Raw genomic sequence first — 20,612 nt, forward strand, 5'->3', positions numbered from 1 at the left:
TATCGAAAAAGCTCTCGGAAAAGAATCTCGGACCATTCGACATCATCGCTCGTCCCGGTACCCACTCCTTCACCATCCATCTTCCGGACGCTATGCGATCCGTACACCCCGTATTCCATGTCTCTCAGTTAGAACCCGCAACTCCGAACACTATCCCTAATCGCATCCAACCTCCTCCGCCTCCGGTACTAGTCGACGGAGAACCGGAATACGAAATCTCCGAAATCCTGGACTCCAAGATTGACCGCCGGAGACGTCACTGCCAACTACTATACTTAGTACGTTGGGCCGGATATGAAGGGACGGACAAAGAAACTTCCTGGATACTCGCAACCGAACTCGGAAATGTGCTGGAACTTCTATCGGATTTCCATTCAGCATATCCGGACAAGCCGGGACCAACTTCTAACAAAGAGTAAGGAAAAAACATGCATATATGTACATTATTTAGGCGTCCGACATCCGGACTTCGGATCCGACGACCTAAGAGTCCATCTCCATGTCTCCGCCGGATCCGCCGGCCTCTTTTTCCGCCTCCTCACCATTTTCCTCCTCCGGAGCATCCTCTACATGCATCCGGAAACCGCCCCTCAGACTCTCCATGAAGAGAGTCTGAAACTCCCTCTGCTCCTCCATGAACCGGAGCATGGTCTCACTCACCCGGTCCATCGCAGCTCTACTTCCCTCCGCCGCTGCAATACCCCTCTCCATCAGCCCATTCGTCCGGGCCAGTTCCGCCACTATATTGTTGGCGGCCGCGACCCAGGCCTGGTCGTCGTACTCCGTCCAGTCTTGCCCCTCCCCAATAACCGTCCGGGGACTGGAGATAATCTCCATGTCGTCGTCAAGGTCCTCCGGACTCCTCTGGCACCGCTTGCCTTTGCCCTTGGGACTCGGAGATCCCTCCGGACGCGCGCGTTTCTTGCCTTTGCCTTTGCCGGCCGGCGCCTTGACAGGCGGATTTCCGCCGACGCATTTTTCCTTAGACGCGCGGCATTGGTCACATGTCCGGATCTTCCGGAATCATTAGCAATCATCCGGATCCGGAAAAAACACACACTCACTCTAGGCGTCTTGGACGCTACTGCCCAGGTGCAAGCCTTGCGCCTGGTGACGCACATCTCGCATGCGACCTCCGGATCCGTCGGACCGGAGGACTAAAGACTCTATGAATCTCCGGAAAACATAAAAAAAAACCTCATCCGACTCACCTCCGACGCATTATCCGCTCTAGCCTTCATCAGACGCTCCCACTCGCGTTCAGCCAACACTCTCCGAGTTTCCTCAATGTCCTTCCATTTCTGTTCCTCCACGCGTTTCCGTTCCTCTTCCGCCTCCTTGCGCATGCGCTCTTCTTCCTCCGCCTCTCTCCAAGTGTCCGCCTCGAGCCGCGCGATTTCAGCGACCATTTCCACCTGTCTCTCTTCGAGGAGTTGTCGGGCGGACTTCTTGTTGCCGGAAGTGGAGTTAGACATGTTAAAAAGCAGTAATAGGAGTTAGGGGGAAAGTTTTAAAACGTTTCCTGGGCGTTCCGGCCTACTTATATGCTTCAGTGCTATTTTTACGAGCTCCGCCCATCATCTCGCATTCATAAAACTCCAGACCGGACTTCCGAATCAGAAGCCTCGTGGGCTCGGCCCTAAGGGGGGGATACTGTCATATCCCGCGTTCCGGACCCGGACCTATCACACACATCATTTCCGGAAGTCCAGATCCGGCCGACGTCTATCAATGTCCGGATCCGACCCGCATCTAACTTCCGTGCCTTATCCCTTTGTACATTCCTACTCCAGTTAGACCATATCATTTTCCGTACCTCATTTCATTTCCGCCTTTATTTTCATCTGTTCTAATCTCCGGGTTCATTTACTATTTTCTGATAGACTAGCGTTTGACTTTTCTATACGCTCCGTCCACAGCTTCGTATAGCTTCGGACTGCGCATCTCTGTTCTCCGATAAGTCCTCAGTAGTATATAAACCCTGTAGAATCTATGTACATCCTTAGTTCGAATATCATATTAGACTCTGCTCATTCTCTCCTCCGTCCGACTTGAGTTTCTCTCTCGTCGACCTCCACTCGTCTTAGGATCGACTCCTATAGACTTGTCACCTCCGCCTCTACCTCTGGTAGTCCTCCGCTGTTTCCTTTCTAGTTCGGACTTCGTCCGGATTAGTCTTATCTCTTGTTTCCGAACGTCCGCCGGAATTCCCGCGCATCGGACATCGCCCGACGCCCTCCGGACATCGTTTGACAACCCTCGGAAGTTAGGGGCACGTACTCGGGTAAGGGGCGCAGCGCACGAGCTGAAGCCAAGCCCTTCGGATCCGACCCTTGAGCACATTCTTAACAGAGAGGATGGTACTGGAGTGCCTTTGAGAATTCGTCGGTATGAATGATTGCTTGCGCTGCACCAGATTTTACTATATCTTTCCCTACTCATTCGCGACCAAAACCCTTGGTTTGTATTCAAATCAGAAGAGGTATGTGCGATTGGTATTGTAATATGGTCACTATATAGCGTTGTATGCACTATCCTTGCTATCCTTTTGTTGCCAACCGGAGCATTCCCAGAACATTGACACCCATGGATTTGAAGTGATAAGTAAGTAGTGTGTGTACGCAAAAGCTGATAAATTTATCATGACATCGACATTCTGGTCGTTTTCTTCCAATGTATGCTTTTGGCATCAGCTGATCAGATGTGTTACTAATTGCGGAGTACATGGGCGAGGTTGATTGAGCACGACGTGCAAAGAAACTGCGCATTTCGATCCAGTGCCATAAGTCTTAGGACGGAGGCTACAAGCTTAGGATTATGATAACAGTCGAGTACAAGCAGATGACTGATAATAGGAGCACTAGAATGAATAATATTTTGGAAATCTCCTACATATATTATATGTATCCGCACTGAGGTAGCCACCGTGTTGACCTCTGGTGGCTCGTTCCCACGCCCAACAACACCACCAAATATGCGCCGGTGGTGACCTCAGATTGGCAGCAATACATCCAGCCCCACGCCCGATCATGTACTTTCACCATGGAAGACATCGGATGGAATGGAAAATCCCCTCATGAAGAGGGGTGCCAAAGCTCTTGATCACTCCCATTGACCCTCTGCACCTCAACACATCACCACTACAGCCCCAACTTCTGCCGGTTAGTAATGGTACCATCGACACACATGGAACGAGAAGTGAGCATGATGACTGAGATACCTTATGAGGCCAACGACCTGTGAGTTCTGACTTCTGATGCACGGGCCTCTTAAGTTGTGGATTGCACATTGCAGACAGGACAAGTGGCGCGAGGATCTTGTTGCGATGGTCCAGCGCCAACACGAACGCTGGCCATTCAAAGAGGGCAAGAGGCGCTTCACCTCGAAGACAAACATGGTGCACATGCGCGCCGTCCTCCTCAACCCAGCATATGGCTTTACGAGGCCTCAAGCCACTGCTTCCAAACAAGTCGCAGCTCAGCGCAGCAATGCTGTGTCTGCGGATGGGCCAATTCCACCACCACCACCACCGCCGGTGCTGTCATCAGCACCTTCGCCACCTCCAACTCTGCCACCACCTTTGCCTCTGGCACTGCCATCTCTGCAACCTACCACTGTTCAAACTGAGGATCCGGTGGGGACTGAGCTCGAACATGGTGCTGAGATGGACTTTGGTAGCTGCGCCCTGCCAGGTTCGGCTGTGCAGGTATGGCCTTTGTCATTGCCGAGGAGACCCAATGACCTCTGTTCACAGGATGTGGATCTCTATGTGGACTTTATGCATCCTAGTGCTGACCTTGAGCGCTTTGCGTACTCAGTCACTCTTGAGCAGGTTGGTGCACTGAATGACCTGACGGGTGAGTGGCAAGGAAGCACCATGCAGCTCATTGAACGGCTGCATGAGAAAGCTCCTGGCATTGAAGGTAAGCCCTTTTGACTGCTCCAGCTGGTATTATAACTGCGCTTGCCAGATGCCTTGGATATCACGTACCCAGATCCAGCTCACCCCGAGTATTTGCGGCGGCTTGTGTCTGCTGCTGCGGGTGGACTGCTGCGTTCAGCCCCAGATGCTCCCAGCATCCATATTCCAGCGGACAATGTTCTGACGCTGCATGTTAGGTTTGGGCAGGTGAGGTCTTTCATTCTTTCATTGTGTCATCCACCAGTTCACAGCTAAGTATGGATCATTCAGATGAGGGCAGCTGCCACTGCTCCTACTCCAGGCGCTACTTCTGCTCCAGGCACTGCTCATGGCCAGCGCTGTGCCACTGCATCTGGCTCCTGCGCATCTCAATCCCGCACTGCCACAGCATGGCTTGCTGAGAAGGCACAGGAGGAGCCTGGGTATGCTGCCTTCAAGGCTGGCCAGCACCGCATCCAACCCAATGCAGCTGTTGTGGCATCATGGCAGTTTGCTGTGCAATTCTGTGAAAGGTACAGCCAGAAGCCATGTCCTGTCAGCATGAGTACCGCATTGTCTCTTCAGTCCCTTACTGAGGGTGTCCACTAGGAACTGAGTGACAGCTGCCAGCCTTGGAGCCTTGTGAGAGGACCACACATCAAGAAAAAAGATGTGCAGGATGCCCTTGGGGTGGGATCAATGTGGATGGCTGAAGCACAGCAGGCAGTGCACATCTTGCGGCAATATGGTGAAGGGGGAAGCTCACCCAGGCAGGCTGTGATAGCCAAGTGTGCTTCAACCAGTGAGAAGGCTGGTGCACGAGATCTTTTGGCCTATCTGCGCATGCAGTGATAGCAATTTTCATCATAGTGTAACTTACTCATAATGATAATGACAATGGCAGTGGCTTGACTGCATCCGCCTGTGAATCTAACAAGTAAATTGGGTTCCAGAGGTGTATCCTCACCTGCAGCAAGTCAATTGTGTTCGAGTAGCGCATCCTCACCTGCGGCGAGTCAATCATGTTTGAGCAGTGTATCCTCACCTGTGGCAAGTCAATCAGGTTTGAGCAGCACATCCTCACCTGCAGCAAGTCAATCAGGAGTCAATCATATTTGAGCGGCACATCCTCACCTGCAGCAAGTCAATCAGGTTTGAGTGGGTGCATTCAAGTTGGTTCAACATTCTCATTTTAAATCGGACATAGTCAGGTGAAAATTATAAGGCACATACTTATGACATGTATGGTTATACACTGCATAGGTATCGTCTAGCGCACCCCTCAACTCACTGCTGCCTCCCATACCTATACCCACCATAGTCAAAGAATATCAAGGATAATGCAAAGCGGCTGCAAGGACAGCCTGAAAGCCAGCCCCACTATCCTTCTGTAGATAGTCACAGAAGGCTCGTACCTTGCCCATGAATGCAGAAGTGTTCTCATACTTCTCAACCAGGAATCTCAGCGCAAGGGAGACATTCCAGTTTGGCTTTGCTGACAGCTGCTCTACAAGGGAGATAACCTTGGAGCGCCTTGCAGCCTCAGTTTTGAGGCCACCTTCATTGCGTCGCCACTTTGCGCCCCACCGGTCCTTTAGCTCTCGTGTCGAAAGATGGCCATTCAGGCCATCAGCATACTCAGTCCAGATGTCTGTGATGGCATCCACAGGCTGGTAACGGTACCTTGGGAGCCAGTCTCCATTCTTCCACTCCCACTCATGAGCGTCGAGCTTGGCCCGCCCATACTTGGCAAGAAGGGCTGCCCATTTCTCTGACTGTGGATCAGAGGGTGAGGTGTCAATGGCTGATGGCTGGTCAGCGCCAAAGGAGGAGAGCGCAAAGTTGGGATGGCTGACTGCGGTAGTGATGGCCAGGTCCGGTCCTGAACCACGGTTCGAACCCGAACCGTTTCGAACCTGACCGAAGTCCGGTTCAAAGTTTGGGCAATAGGGGGAACCGAACCGTCGGTCCAGTCCACGGTTCGAGGACTTGCAGAATTCTCGAACCTGGTTCGAACCGATTGTCAATGAGGGATGGGTGAGCGAGTCGCCCAGCATAGAGGAAATCATAGCTCCCAACGGATTATCAGGCTGAGTGCGTGGCGGAGGAATTGCAAAGTACAACATTGCTATCTCCTGTAGTGTCTAAACAGTGCGGTTTGTCTTTAGAAAATAAAGCAAGCAATAATCATTTGACTCACCATCCGAACCTCCCTGGTCGCTAAGACGCCACCTTTAGATTGATATGTTCCACAAAGCCTCACCCAGCTCTCGCGCATCACTTTATTCTTCTCCCCATTTGCATGTTGACATGTCAAGACAGCAAGCTGACAGAAGTTGAGCACAGGCTCAGTCGTATGTGTGATTTCACCCGTAGGAGTGACAGGCAATGGAGATGATTGCAGTAGCGAAATCAGTTTCGGTCAAGATGAAATGACTTGTGCAATGAACTGCGAAATGAATGTGCGAGCTCCGACGATGTTGCCATTTTGTAGATATCTGTGATGAGAAGTCATGAACCGGGGAACGAAGGAAATGGTATGGACATGAGTTCCAACTTACGGAAGTGTACCTCGAAGGGCAAAGTTCCCTAGAGCTCCGCCCGCTGCTGACCATTCTATCATCATGTTCGCTAGTGAACGTGCGCTATCCCTTTTTCCTGACGCAAGGAAGTGAGGTTCTGCCGCATCGAAAGCCCCATCTACACATCGTGAGCACGACAGTCAGTTTTGTAGATACTGCCGCATATACCTTTATATAAGAGCTCTCCGATATAGTGATGCAGGTCTTGGTCACCTGCGGGACAATGCTGGCTAACTTTCAGGAGTTCTCTCGCACTCTGGAAGAGCACGTCGATGGCAGTGTCGTACTGCCCAGACTTGCTGTACCGTGAAGTGAAGGTGCGTGTTTTCTGGTGCGCTTTGTAGGGCTGCCCAGACGCGACAAGTGGTAGGATCGCGTTCAGGGCGCGAGAAGATGAACCGGATTGTATATGAAGTTTGACATTTTTTGGGTCCGGTTCTCGGTTCAAACCCTTGCTGAACCGGAACCGGACCATTATTGGACCGAACCGATGGTCCGGTCCACGGTTCTGCTTACTGAGAGGACTGAACCGATGGTCCGGTCCACGGTTCTCTGAATTTCCTAGAGAACCGGACCGAACCGGACCTGTCCATCACTAGACTGCGGGAACCAAAGTGCTGGCGCTCAAGTGTGTGGTGGGTGCGCCTGAGATGTTGATGGTGAAATTGGGCATGGCAGTGTGGGAAAAGGAGGAGCCAGTCTGAAGGCAGAGAGAGGGGAGTGAAGGTGGTCCAGCAATCTGGTGAGTGGGCGCTGGGATGGCTGTGGCAGCTACAATTTTTTTCCCAAGTCACAAGGGCATCATTCAAGGAAGAATAACTTACCTGTCTGCACGGCTGCCTTGTGGCTCCTTCTCCGCCGCCCATGAGAGCTGCTTGCAGTGAGCTCTGCGAGCAAGGCATTCTGGGTTTCCATGTGCTGCCGAACCTCTGCCCGCAGGACTTCGTTCTCTGCACGCTGAGCTTGCTGATCCAGTGTCATGCTTGTGACGAGGCCCTTGAGGCTGCACACAAGATGCTGAGGCAGGTTATGAAAGGCCATCCTGGCCTGCTCCTCTGCCTGCACGACCGCCTGAACAGCTTCATGCGCATAGTCCCGGAAGCACTGCGTGTTGAAGGGCTTGAAATGGAACATTTGAATTTCAGGGTGTTTGGTGTAGAGGAGCGCAGCATCCTGAAGAAGGACCAGTCGGAACCACAGCAACACAGAGAGGAACTGCCGGAGGGCAATGTCCATGGCAAGCAGTGAGCGTTGACTGCGGTCTTTGAGGTCTTGCTGTGCCTGCTCAACAAATGGAAAAATATCCTCCATCAGCGCAATCGGTGGAACTGCAAGTAAGTCATGTGTTAGAAGATGCGCTGCAGGCCTTGTGGGAACTCTCACCAATACTGTTCCTGGGCAGGGTGTAATCCTCTGGGCGCCGTGCATTAAACATACCTGCACCAAGCAGTGCATCCAAAGGGAATGCACGGTCGTAGACTGGATTGAATGAGCCATTGTCACTCCAGCCACCGAGTGCCTTGGTGCCATTCACACTGGCACCATGTGCGCGTGCTGTCTGCGCAGCATAGTGGCGGCCAGCATGAGTCTTCTTTGTGATGTCAACATTGTTCTTCATGTGCATGGTCGTGATGCGGTCGCGATGGTCTGACACAATGATTTTCATGTCAGCCGATCTGAGTTAGTCAAGGGCACCCGCTGCAACTCACTTTCATAGGTCATTTCCTTGGTCGGGCTGCCTGTGTAAAAGACGTGGTAGTCATACCACTCCTGGCGGCCATACTTGCCATAGTTCTTGTTGGCAAATTCAGGGGCAAAGTCAGGAGGGGCGCAGTTGAGGATGTGGAAGTGTGCGAAAAAAAGGAATGCAAGCGTGCCAACAGGGCAGAGCTCAGCATGGACATGTCGTATGGCCCCATGCTCATCAACACGGCCTGTCTGGTTATGTTTCGCATTGTCTGCCAGTGCAGCAAGGACCTGCACAAGAGAATGAGGAAGGGGCAGGCATTAGTATTGAAACTGAGCGCACGCACCTGGATCTCATTGTTTTGGTCCAGTGGAACGGTCGCTGGGAAGAGGTCTGACCACTCCAGCATACGGCAGCCCTCCCCTCGAAAGGCTGTTGCAGCCGATACCAGCAGCATTGCACGATCACGGATGCCAACAAAGATATATTGCGGCCCTGAGAAGTCTGTGAGGCACCAGAGAGAGCAGCGGATGAGCTCAGCCTTGGTGTATGTGTCTGATCAATGGTTACTGTCAGCAGCAGGCAGGGACGCAGTGACCAACGCTCACCAGAACTTGTGCCAGCAGCCTTCACCGTCTGTGACTTCTCAACTCTCTTCGGCTCATGGTGCCTTGATGCTGACTCGAACGCACGTATACGTGGATCCCTGCGCAGGCTGACATGCGTCTCATGGTCGTGTGGGTAAGAGTGTGAGTGGTTGAGGCAGTACTTCTCAAGAGCGTTGATGACCTGTGCAATGTGAGATTTCCCAAGGGATGAGCCTTGGATTAAGTCTTTGCTCCTGCGCTTGTACTGAGCATTAGAAAGAGGTGTCAGAAGAGAATTCGAACTAATGTGAATCAGATAGTTACCTTCTCATGTGTGGTTTCATGGTGGAGGAACATCGACACCTTCACAGCAGTCACAGGAAAGGCAGGAATCAGAACTCGTGTGCTGTCCACAGCAGCAGTGCGTGCTTGGTCTGCATCAAACCACAGCTGATAGTTCTGAACCTGCCGTGGGTAGCTCTTTGCTGTGCCCTTCCCCTCAAGCTCCTTTTCTCCAATCCTCAGCCGCAGCTCATGGGATTCCTGCTCAAGCATGCTGAGCGAACGTTCCATGTGTGGGGAAACCACCAGAGTGTTGAATGGCTCCATGCGTGGCCGCTTTGGACTTGGTGGAGGGAGGCAGGGGGGCGAAGATGCACGGTGGATGCTATGAGCCGATGACATAGGTAAGCACTGGTATGAATAATGGCAAAGGCTGGTAATGAAGCGCTTTTAAAGCAGCGGGCTGATTTGATTCAGCTCGGGTCCGTTAATTGCAATGTGGGAGCACAGAGTAATTGACAGCGGTGCTGAGACAGGCAATAACCTGAAAGCCGCCAATGGAAAGCCATGCACGTAAGCATTGACACTCGGAACTAATGAAAAGACAGGACCTACAGTCTAGTGCGTTAGTGCCGTCCCTTCCATTCTTTTCCATGTTGGATTGCTTGCATGACTGTCCAACGGGTAACAAATGCCGTGGGTGGATTCACTGCCAAGTACACTAGCAATCGCTCAGTTGAGTGCAGGACCGTCAGCAATAAAAAATCTTAAACATTACCTTGAGAGTCAGACGTGCAGCAAAGTAGCATGAGAGAGGACAGAGCGCGAGTTCACAAACGGAAAGGCTGAAAATATTAAAACTATGAGAAATGTCAGAGCAGAAAGAATGCAAGGTCTGGACAGATTGAAAGACACTTACTGGAGCACGTTTGCGTGCCGGGGACAGAACTTCAAGAAAGAAGAATAGGACGAATAAAGAGAACACGAGCCTTGGGGACTGTGGATGGTGAAAGTTGAAAGTCCACAGTATCAGTGCACTTGAGACTCCAAAATAGGTCAGAATGCAAGGAATGCAAGAATTGGAAGACACTCACCGAAGCATAGTATGCGACCCTTGTGTTCCAGGACAGAACCGAAGGAGTGAAGAATGGTCAAAGCGGAAAGGATGGCCAAAGTGAAAGACGCGTACCGGATTGAATGAAAGTAGACATTTCGGACCGCATGTAACACTGTGAAGAATGGTCAAAATGGAAAGGACGGCCAAAGTGAAAGACACGTACCGGATTGAATGAAAGTAGATAGGTAGAAAAGAACGGACCGAAGAGAGTGAAAGATGGTGCTGACGACACTAGCGTTCAGAATGAAAGCATCGAACATTGGTTTTGCATGGCGGACATGGCACAACACACACCTGCACTGATTCCACCCCCCCAATGGCAACGGGGCACGCCCAGGTCTCACGTAGACCTTGGTACTACCTTGGCGGTAGTGAGCGTGCCCGGGTCTCACGTAGACCCACCCCACAAAGGGCCAAAAGCCAGGAGCCTCGTCAGCTGCATCAGTGCTTGCCACCACGCTGCCAAAGCAGCACCCAAAGGGACAGAGAACGAAAGGAATACGAAAAGAAATGAACGGCACGAACGGACTTGCTGGGACGACGACAATGGCAGTGGCAGCAGCGCACACAAAGGAGAGAGGGGCAAGATCGATCGGAGTTTGAATATTTTTTTTGGCTGCCATTGATTGACTTGGCGCCGGCGACGAGCCGTGTACACAGGTGGTGACTCCGCTTAGGTTTGGCGGGGGTCACCAGCGAGGTCACCACGCCCAGGTGGTACCCGGGGATATACTCTATATATCATATGTTTTCTCCGAAAAACTCAGAACAAGTCCGCTACTCGTGCTTTGTAAGCACGTATGTTCTCAGCTTGCGCACTTCAACACTCCCCCTCAAGCCGAGGTCATGCCTAAATCATTGGTAAACTTACAATGTTTCGGCTTATGCAATGGCTTTGTCAACACATCTGCAATCATTTCATCAGTGCGGCAGTACTGTTCGTGAATCACCCGTTCTTGGATTTTAATGGTACTGTGGATCTCACGCAATCGCGAGCGCAGACATATTGTCTCCGTGAAGGACGGTTGGATCATTCTGAGGTAAGTTTAATTCCTCGAACAAATTCCGGAGCCAAGCAGCTTCACGTGCAGCATGAGCCATCGCAGCGTATTCAGCTTCTGTTGACGAAAGTGAGACTGTGTTTTGTTTCTTTGAGCTCCATGTTATCGCTCCGCCTCCTAGTTTGAAGACATATCCTGATATGGATATCCGGTCTCGTGGGTCGTTCACATAATCTGCATCCGACCATCCAACAAAACGAATTTGGGTCTTGTCGAATTTTGTAGTACTTTGGTACTTGATTCCGAGCTCTCGCGTTCCCGCTAAGTACCTTAAGACATGTTTCGCTGCTACCCAGTGTGCTAATCCTGGGTTCGCAGTAAACAAGCTAAGTTTTTGTAAATTGTATAGCATATGCAATATCTGGACGTGTGGCTACCACCAAATACATCAGCGATTCGATCAGTGACGCATAGTTGTTACTTTGGTTGCCCTCCTGATCAGTCGCTTCTTTCTCAAGTATAATCTTTGGATCCAGCGGCATACCTACTGAATTACATGACTGAAGACCTTGTTTTGTTAGGATAGATTCGATGTATTTGGTCTGTGTGAGTTGCATTGACCTGTTAGACCTATCTCGAGTAATCTCGATCCCAACAATTTTTTTCGGTTCTCCAAGGTCAGTAACATCGAGTATATTTTTAAGTTGCGCTTTTAATTGATCCATCAGATTCGAGTGATCCGCGAATAGTAACAGGTCATCGACCCATATGGTGATTATTTCTGTTCCTTCCGCGGTCTTTCTGATGTAGGTACACAGATCGGATTTCAGTCGTTTGAATCCAATACTCATCAAGCGGCTATTTAGCTCGAGATTCCATTCTCTACCTGACTGTTTTAGCCCATAAAGGGTCTTTCACAGTCGACATACTCGGCTGGTTCCGTTGTTGTAGCCTTCGGGCTGTTTCATATACACTTCCTCTTTCAGTACGCCGTTAAGGTACACCCCCTTTACATCCATCTGTTGCACTTCCCAATCAAGGGATGCGGCTGTGGACATTATTGAACATATCGTTTCTAGGCACACTACTGGTGCAAAGGTATCTGTGTAGTCCATGCCCGGTATTTGTGAGTACCCTTTCGCTACTAACCGTGCCTTATATTTGACCACTTCCCCTTCTTTATTAGTTTTCTTAACGGGGACCCATTTATTTCCGACTAGAGTGCGATCTTTTGGAGGGTCTACTAACTCCCAAGTGCCCATTTCCTCCAATTGGGTAAGTTCTGCTTGCACCGCTTGTTCCCACTTTGGCCAGTCATCTGATGTTTGCACTTCTTTTAGTGACCTTGGCTTGTGCGGTTCAAAGCTGCCATTTGCGGCAATGGCGGCAAGAACTATATCCTCTTGGTAGAGTTCTTCCTCAAGTTCATGTCATTCGTACTCGAAGTAAGCCCATTCTGGTTCTGGGTCATTCAGTTGTTTGTAATCTTGTCTTACTGTTTGTCTTTTTGATCTTCTGGGCAGATTATCTTCGTCTTCCTCTTCAGGAAAACATTTTCTTTTTAAGGGTGAGTTTTCTGCCTCTCCCATTATATAATCACGCTGATCTTCATTTGAACTTGAACGGTTTTTACTAGACTGTGTGTCCACTCTTTCTGTCTCCCCCTCACGCTGTACATTAGGTGCAGAAGGTATTGCGCTAGTTGATGGCTGTGCGTCTACTCTTTCTGTCTCCCCCTCGCGCTGCGTATCGGGTGCAATTGTTGGTGGCACATTAGTCAGGAACTTATAGTTCCGGGATACACGGATTTGGTGCGTCCTAGTGTTATAGTATTTTATTGCTCGTGGTCCGTCTGCAAATCTGACGAAGATCTGCTTTACTGACTTTGGACTCATTTTTGATTGAGATGTGCCCTCTTGAAGCACATACACTGGCGCTCCAAATTCCTGTAAGTGTGTTACATTTGGTTTTTTACCATTCCATAATTGTTCTGGCGTTGCGCCTTGTAGCGCTCATGTGGGCACGTGATTTCTAATATATGCGGCATGTGATACTGCCTCCGCCCATAAAGACTCTGGTAAGTCTTTCTCTATTAGCATCGCTCGTGCTAGTTCGGCTAATGTTTGGTTGAATCTTTCAGACACCCTGTTTTGCTCTGGTGAGTATGGTGCAGTTGTCTCAAGTTCAATCCCTTCGTTCTTACACCAAGTTATTAGGTCATTGTTCACGTATTCTGTTCCATTGTCTACCCGGAATTTTTTCGGTTGATTGTGCCAGTGTTTTTTCAGGTACGTCGCATATTGTTTGACCTTTGTGGACGCCTCATTTTTATGTTTCATGAACTCGACACTGCTTCTTTGGGAGCAGTCATCGATAAATGAGATATAATATTTAGATCCACCTATCGACTGTACCCTTGCCGGACCCCACACATCGCTGTGTGTGAGTTCTCCGAGTGCTCCAGAACGACTATCAGTATTACGCGGAAATGAGTCGCGTGTTTGTTTTGCCTGTATGCAGGCTTCGCACTGTGGTATAGATGAATTTTCGTCAATATTCATACCTTCTACTAATCGTTCTTTGTGTAGCCGTTTAAGACCGCTAAAAGCTATATGTCCATAACACTTGTGCCAGGTAAGCCAATCTGTGGGTTGCTCTTCTCAGGCATTGTTTACTTTTGTCACTGACTGTATTTTCGCCCGAGTCTCTAATAGATATAATCCATTGTATAGCTTCCCTTCAGCAATTGTGCGCTTCCCGCGCACTTTCAAGGTTACTTTTCCTTTTTTCATTATAGCGTGTCCTCCTTCTCGGTCTAAACATGTGATAGACACGAGGTTATTTGAGGCACGTGGTACATATAGGACATTTTTAAGCTTGCAGGTTACCTGCTGCTTGTTTATTGTACTTACTAGTTCAACTGTCCCGTGTCCTTCAGCTCTTAGGGATTCATTAGCTATCCCACTGACCTTATGACATTTTAATGGGACATAGTCCGTCAATGCGGATTGAATCTTAGTAATGTGTGATGTTGTTCCTGAGTCTGCTAGCCAATCATAATAGCTAAGCTTCTCGAATTCATCACTATTATTTGATACATTGACTTGGTCGTACATATATTGATCTTCGACCTCGACTTCTGCCTGGTTCTCGGTCTCAATATTTGGTTCGACTTGTATCTCTTCGCCTATAAAGGCTACATCTTCCTCAGGCTTGTATTGTGCGTTGTTTGCAATGTCATCTGCATCAGCTGCGATGCGCGTGTTGTCAAATTTTCCGCGCTTCTTTGGAGGGGGTTTAGACGGGCCTTGCCCTGCCTTTCCTCCGCCTTTGCTCCAACAATTCTCTTTAATATGTCCCGCTTTTCCGCAGTTAGAGCATTGTTTATCCTTGAACCAACACTCAGCTTCAACGTGGCCCATCTTCTTACAAATGCGACATTTCTTCACATCTTCTCGCTTCCTCTTTCCTAGATTCTTTCCTTTGACAACAAGTGTGTTCTCCTTCCCTTTGCCTTTGCCATCTTTCTCTTTCCTCTGCGAGTTCTCCTCTAAGATAAGGGAGATTAACTCGTGCGACGTGATTGTCTTCGTGTCGCCCATCCTAATTTGATGTGTTGTGGTGAAGGTGTCCCAGGATTCCGGTAATGACGGAATAAGTACAGTGCAGAAGTCGTCTTCTGCTACCAGACTTTCCATCATATGTAAGGTCTCTTGTATTTCCCTCATATTTTTGACATGCATGGGGATGTCATCACCTTCGTCGGCGGTAGTTCGATAGAACTTTTGCTGCCATGTGGTTATCGCCTGTTTGCCTCGTGATTCTTTCACGATCCTCAGTTGATCCCACATCTCTTTCGCCGTTGAGGCTCCAGCTAAGTGAATCATTTGGCTATCACTTATTGACAGCTCAATCACAGTCTGGGCCTTACAGTCTTGCATCTCCCATTTAGCTATATCAGCTTCCCTTTGTGCCGAAACAGGGTCTGGGCCTCACGCAGGTTTGGGGATGGTACCTTCAACATACCCTTCTATTCCCTTTTCGAACATGATGGCTTTGACTCGGCATTTCCAGCCTAGCCAATTAGAGTCGTTTAAATGCTCGATCTGATATAACGACGATAGCGAGGAGCCGACGGCAGATTGATCCGTCATTTTGTTTGGTTAGTTCTCGTCTGTTATATGTTTTATTATCTTATTTGCGCACGACAGGGCTCATAACCTCTTAGGACGGAGGCTACAAGCTTAGGATTATGATAACAGTCGAGTACAAGCAGATGACTGATAATAGGAGCACTAGAATGAATAATATTTTGGAAATCTCCTACATATATTATATATATCATATGTTTTCTCTGAAAAACTCAAAACAAGTCCGCTACTCGTGCTTTGTAAGCACGTATGTTCTCAGCTTGCGCACTTCAACAATAAGTAATAAGGTTTTTAACTCATACGGAGACTCGAAGATGACTTTGAGTGAAACGCGAATGTTCCGGCAGTAGATTCCTATCCAATCAATGTGTCAACATGACTCGTGTTGCCACTCTATGTACGTAGCGAGGTACGACCGGAGGCAATAGAGTTAAGTCTTTGAGCAAACGGCAAGCGGAGCTTTTATGCATCTTGCTTCTTCACCACGACGAACAGTTCACCCCGTGCACTTTGTCGACATAGCACTTTCTTTTCCTTTCCATCTTTCTTAAGAAGTGCCCTTTTCTGTTTGAGCTCCGTCAAAAGAAATCACATATGGAACCGCTAATTAAGAAACATCAATCCCTTTTCCCGTCATGGCTGACCCTTCCCTTGAAGTATGTCCAGACTTCACCGGTGACTTGTTCGCAGCCATCCGTGAAGACCTAGTCAATGCAACCGGTTCCACACACCAAGCAGTAGCAGACAGGTTGAGAAATGTGTGGGTAGTAGATCATGAAGCGAGAGTCCTCGAATGGAACCATCAACGAGATGAGGAGGCCCAAGAAGAGGCCGAAATAGAACGGGCTCAAGCAGCCCACGAGGAAGAAGAACACATAGCGAAAGAGGCGGAAGCCGAGAAAGATCACCTCGAGCTGGAGAAGAAGAAGCCCAAGATGAATAGTTTCAATGCAACAGCCACCGTCGGCGACGCCATCGCTCCTCGTCCCTCCCAATATGCGATCCAGAAACTGAACAACTTCGAATACGTAGAATTATGGTACTTCTCCCCAGAGGGATGCAAGGAGGCCATGAAAATGTCTCGTTCCATGGCTGATGACACCTTCAGTTTAGCAAAGCTCAACGACCAACTAACCATCCGCCCATCCTCAGCATTCAAAGCTTCGAGGTCGGCGATCCCGGACCATGAACTATCATTTTCCGTTTTCCTCCGGGCAAAGAACCTATTCCTTACCCAGGCCAACGCGGCAAAGTGGCCCCAAACCCACCTAGACGCCCTCGCCTTGTTCTTTTGGCACCTGGAGAACCATTCCATCCGCAACAATAGCGAACTCGGAGACTTAGTCATTATGCACTATGCATCCCGGGTATGCCTGGATTGGCACGATCACCTCAAGCGCGACAAAGGCTTCAACATTGGTATCATTAACGAGACCTTGCTACGGTCTATAAACGAGGAAATATGGGATAGAGTGCATTCGAGAACCTTGGTCATGGTGCATACAAACCCCTACCTAGTCACAGAATTAGCAACTCACAAATATCCCTATATAAACACCTCTCTCGTTAAACTGCTACCGCAACCTTGACCCTTCATTCCCTGTACCCTGACGTACATATGCCCACTTCATGCTCACGTGGATGCCCGCATCACATCTCACACGGATGCCCACATCTCTTCTCACGCGGATGCCTGCACCCTCTCTTACGCCAACGCTCGATTCATACCAACAGGATCAACCAGCACAGACAAACAGCACTGAGTCACCACCGTCCCAACAACAGCACCGTAGGAGTACCTACAGAGACTCACCCGACACACGACGAAGGTCATCACATTCGCGTTCTCCTGTTCAAGCAGGCAACCAGAAGAAGACAGACAGATCCCCGTCGAGGGACAAAGGCAAGCAACAAGAGCAATGCAACAAGGGTTTTTCCCACGGCGCAGGTTCTCGCGGCCGTTCCGCCTATGCCATATGTCTGGGCCGCTTCTCACACAACATCCAACAGTGCGACTCCTCCAACCTGTGGGACAAAACCACCCCAGCCCATTTGCGCCGAACACAGGACGGGCGGATCATCAGCACGAACGGTCTCCCCCTCTGTTACAGGTGGCAGAGACCCGGGGGATGCACAGCAGAGAACCACAACTCGGCCCACATATGTTCAGGTTGTGGCAACAAAGACCATGGAGCCCAAACTTGCCCTCGAGGCGAGAAGGCATAGAGCCCTCACCCCGTACCACCCGAAGGCATGGCTCCAGATGCTGGAAGCGTCCAATCTTAGCAGCAAATACCCGCACATCCCAGGTTGTCTCGAAACAGGATTCTCTGGAGGTATTCCCGTTATTGAGCACACGTATGCCCCTCCCAACAATGCATCAGTCGTTGTACATGCAGAAGCTTTTCAAAATATTGTTAATACTGAGTTTACCAAAGACCGCTTCATCGGCCCATTCTCAACTAAGGAACTCGAATCGATCATTGGACCGTTTCAGACGTCACCACTGTCCATTATCCCCAAACCCGGTAAACCAGGCAAATTCCGACTCATACAGAACCTATCCTTCCCCATTAATCCATCCCCCCCCATCAGATCAATTAATTCGAGAGTTGACTCAAACCTATTCCCATGTACATACAGCACCTTCGCCACTATTTGCAGATACATCCGAAGCTTACAGCCGGGATCTCAAGCGGCTGTTCGCGACGTGGCCGAAGCATATCGAATGGTCCCGTCGCACCATTCTCAATGGGCCGGATTGGTCGTTCGCCTACCAGGCAAAGACGTGTTCGCGGTGGACACGGCTCTATGTTTTGGGTTCGGCCCTTCAGCAGGCACCTACGGCAACATCGCAGATGCCGGGGCGGACATATTTCGTGCCTCGGGACTCAGTCCCTTGTCGAAATGGGTGGATGATTATTTATTTTTCCGCATTAGGCGAGAATTTCTATTGGAATATAATGAAAGACGTAAGAAATGGGCAGCACAAATCGCCTCCAATGGAGGCCCCATCATTGAATGCGGCTGAAAATGGTATAGAGGTGAGACGATGCCGGACGACTCACACGAGGAATTCGATGAGGACTGCACGTTCCCGATCAGGGATCTCTCAACCTCATTGCCTCGTTCGGCAGAGGACGCACAATTCACCTGCTGCATGGCGGACATCGACGATCATTCCCGGCCCTTGGGGATCATTTGGGAAACGTCGAAGGACAAGTCATTCAAACCGGACCCCAACTTCATGGGATTCCTTTGGGACATCCCTGACCTGTCAATATCGTTATCCCCGGAAAAAACAACCAAGTACGTCGAGGCCATTGACACGTGGCAGACTCGAGGCACGCACACCCTGCAAGAAGTACAAAAGCTGTATGGGAAGTTGCTGCATGCGGCACACGTCATACCGGCCGGACGGGCCTACCTCACCAATTTGGAATGGATGCTGGGAATCTTTCAAAACCGCCCATTCCTACCTCGCACTCCTCCGCACGACACCACAAAGGACCTCAATTGGTGGAGGAAAACCCTCAGCTCACAAAACCTATCGTGCACAATCCCAGGTTGTTGTATTGCATACGACTTCCATGCTTACTCGGACGCTAGCTCTGGTCACGGGATCGGAATCTTCATCGACGGGAAATGGAGAGCATGGGACCTACTTCCGGGCTGGAAAGGTAACAACCGAGACATCGGTTGGGCTGAAAGCGTCGGTTTCGAGCTCCTGGTCCTCACAATCCTCAGTGCCTGCCCCGCCGGCATTTATTTCAAGGTTTTCGGAGACAATCGCGGGGTTGTCGAAGGCTGGTGGTCAGGCCGCAGCAGAAACAAGGCCTGCAATGAGGTTTTCAGACGTGTACACCTTGCCGCGAGCAACACTCAGTGCACAATCCTCACCAGATACGTACCAAGCAAAGCCAACCCCGCAGATAGACCCTCCCGCGGCGTATATCCCCCCATATGCCAGATGCTCCCACCAATCCCCATCCCCATTGAGCTCCGTCCGTTCATCGCAGACGTCTCCAGCAGCTCCGTCGAGAACAGGTCACGGCATCCCAGACCGTCGCACGAACAGATTCTCTCAATGGTCAAAGAGCACCAGCCAGACAAGCTCCAATGACGCACCTTCCTCAACCATGAGTTCGAGCGCCGTGGAGAAGAACTCTTCGAAGCGTCGAAAGATTAGTACGTGCACACCAGCACACGCGCACTGACCCTGCTGACAGAATAGCAGCCTATAACGCTGACCTGTCACCACTGCCCTCACCTCTCAGACCACACTGCCCGGCGAAAGACAGGTTATACCTATGGGTACCCACATCAGCGCAATCCCCAAAGGATGCCCAAGGCAAACGGATATCAATATCTCAGGCGGAGGTAGAGAAGATCCGCGACGTCATGTTGCACGCATACGCGGAGAGCACGCGGGAGACCTACGGGTCAGGGCTACTGGTATACCACGTTTTCTGCGACAGTAAACTAATTCCAGAAGACCAACGCGCACCTGCGAGCCACGTCCTGATATCCCTTTTTATCACCGAAATGGCCGGACATTATTCAGGAAGAACCGTAGCTAACTATGTCTATGGTGTCAGAGCATGGCACACATTGCACGGTGTCACATGGACGCTTGGAGACGACACAGATCGACACATTGCTCAAAGCAGCCATCTCCCTAACCCCGGCTTCGTCAAAGAAACCGAAAAGAGACCCCTACACCATTCCGTTGATACTGACCATTGACCAGAAGCTGGACATCAGCAATCCCCTCGACGCAGCTGTTTTCACTTGTCTCACGACAATTTTCTTCACATGCGCGCGCATCAGGGAATTCACTGTTCCCCATTTAGATGCTTTCAACCCCAAGCTCCACATCAAACCATCAGATGTTAGAAACACGCAAGATCGTCAAGGTCTCGAAATGACCAACTTCCATATCCCACGCACTAAGATAGCGATAGAAGGGGAGGATGTTTTCTGGGCGCGCCAGTCCGGACTCGCGGACCCAGAAGAAGCTCTACGCAACCATATACGTGTCAACGACCCTCCCCCAGATACAGCACTCTTCGCATACCGTCACAAAGCCTCCCACCGCCCTCTCACAAAGACAAACTTCCTCAAGAGACTGTCAAGTGCAACTAAGGCAGCCGGCATTCAGCTGCTACAGGGTCATGGAATCCGCTGTAACGAGACAACGATTGCTGGATACTACACGAAGTAAGTAATCAGCAATATAATAATGTTGTGGTCTTGCGCGGCCTAGTCTGCTATACTTGTAGACAAGTGCGTTCGACCCGAGAG

At 50.1% G+C, this 20,612-nt stretch overlaps 3 protein-coding genes across 3 annotated transcripts; 2 read left to right on the forward strand and 1 right to left on the reverse strand.

Annotated features, from left to right (window-relative positions):
• Positions 1 to 3,042: 3,042 nt before the first annotated feature.
• Positions 3,043 to 4,753, forward strand: HD556DRAFT_1315149 (uncharacterized protein; the record flags this gene model as incomplete). Its single annotated transcript, XM_041301093.1, has 7 exons — positions 3,043 to 3,086; positions 3,147 to 3,239; positions 3,295 to 3,706; positions 3,755 to 3,923; positions 3,972 to 4,129; positions 4,193 to 4,456; positions 4,511 to 4,753. 7 exons carry the CDS (start codon positions 3,043 to 3,045, stop codon positions 4,751 to 4,753), a joined length of 1,383 nt encoding a protein of 460 aa, XP_041151838.1.
• Positions 4,754 to 13,862: 9,109 nt separating this feature from the next.
• Positions 13,863 to 14,216, reverse strand: HD556DRAFT_1201974 (uncharacterized protein; the record flags this gene model as incomplete). The annotated part of the gene is made up of 2 exons (XM_041296401.1): positions 13,863 to 14,045; positions 14,127 to 14,216. Coding segments are annotated over 2 exons (273 nt in total), but the record flags the coding sequence as incomplete, so codon positions are not given.
• Positions 14,217 to 15,943: 1,727 nt separating this feature from the next.
• Positions 15,944 to 16,838, forward strand: HD556DRAFT_1315152 (uncharacterized protein; the record flags this gene model as incomplete). Its single annotated transcript, XM_041301094.1, has 2 exons — positions 15,944 to 16,804; positions 16,827 to 16,838. 2 exons carry the CDS (start codon positions 15,944 to 15,946, stop codon positions 16,836 to 16,838), a joined length of 873 nt encoding a protein of 290 aa, XP_041151840.1.
• Between the last annotated feature and the right edge of the window lie 3,774 nt (positions 16,839 to 20,612).

Source organism: Suillus plorans (genome assembly GCF_016647745.1).
Source record: "Suillus plorans strain S12 chromosome Unknown HD556scaffold_157, whole genome shotgun sequence".
Taxonomy (NCBI): domain Eukaryota; kingdom Fungi; phylum Basidiomycota; class Agaricomycetes; order Boletales; family Suillaceae; genus Suillus; species Suillus plorans.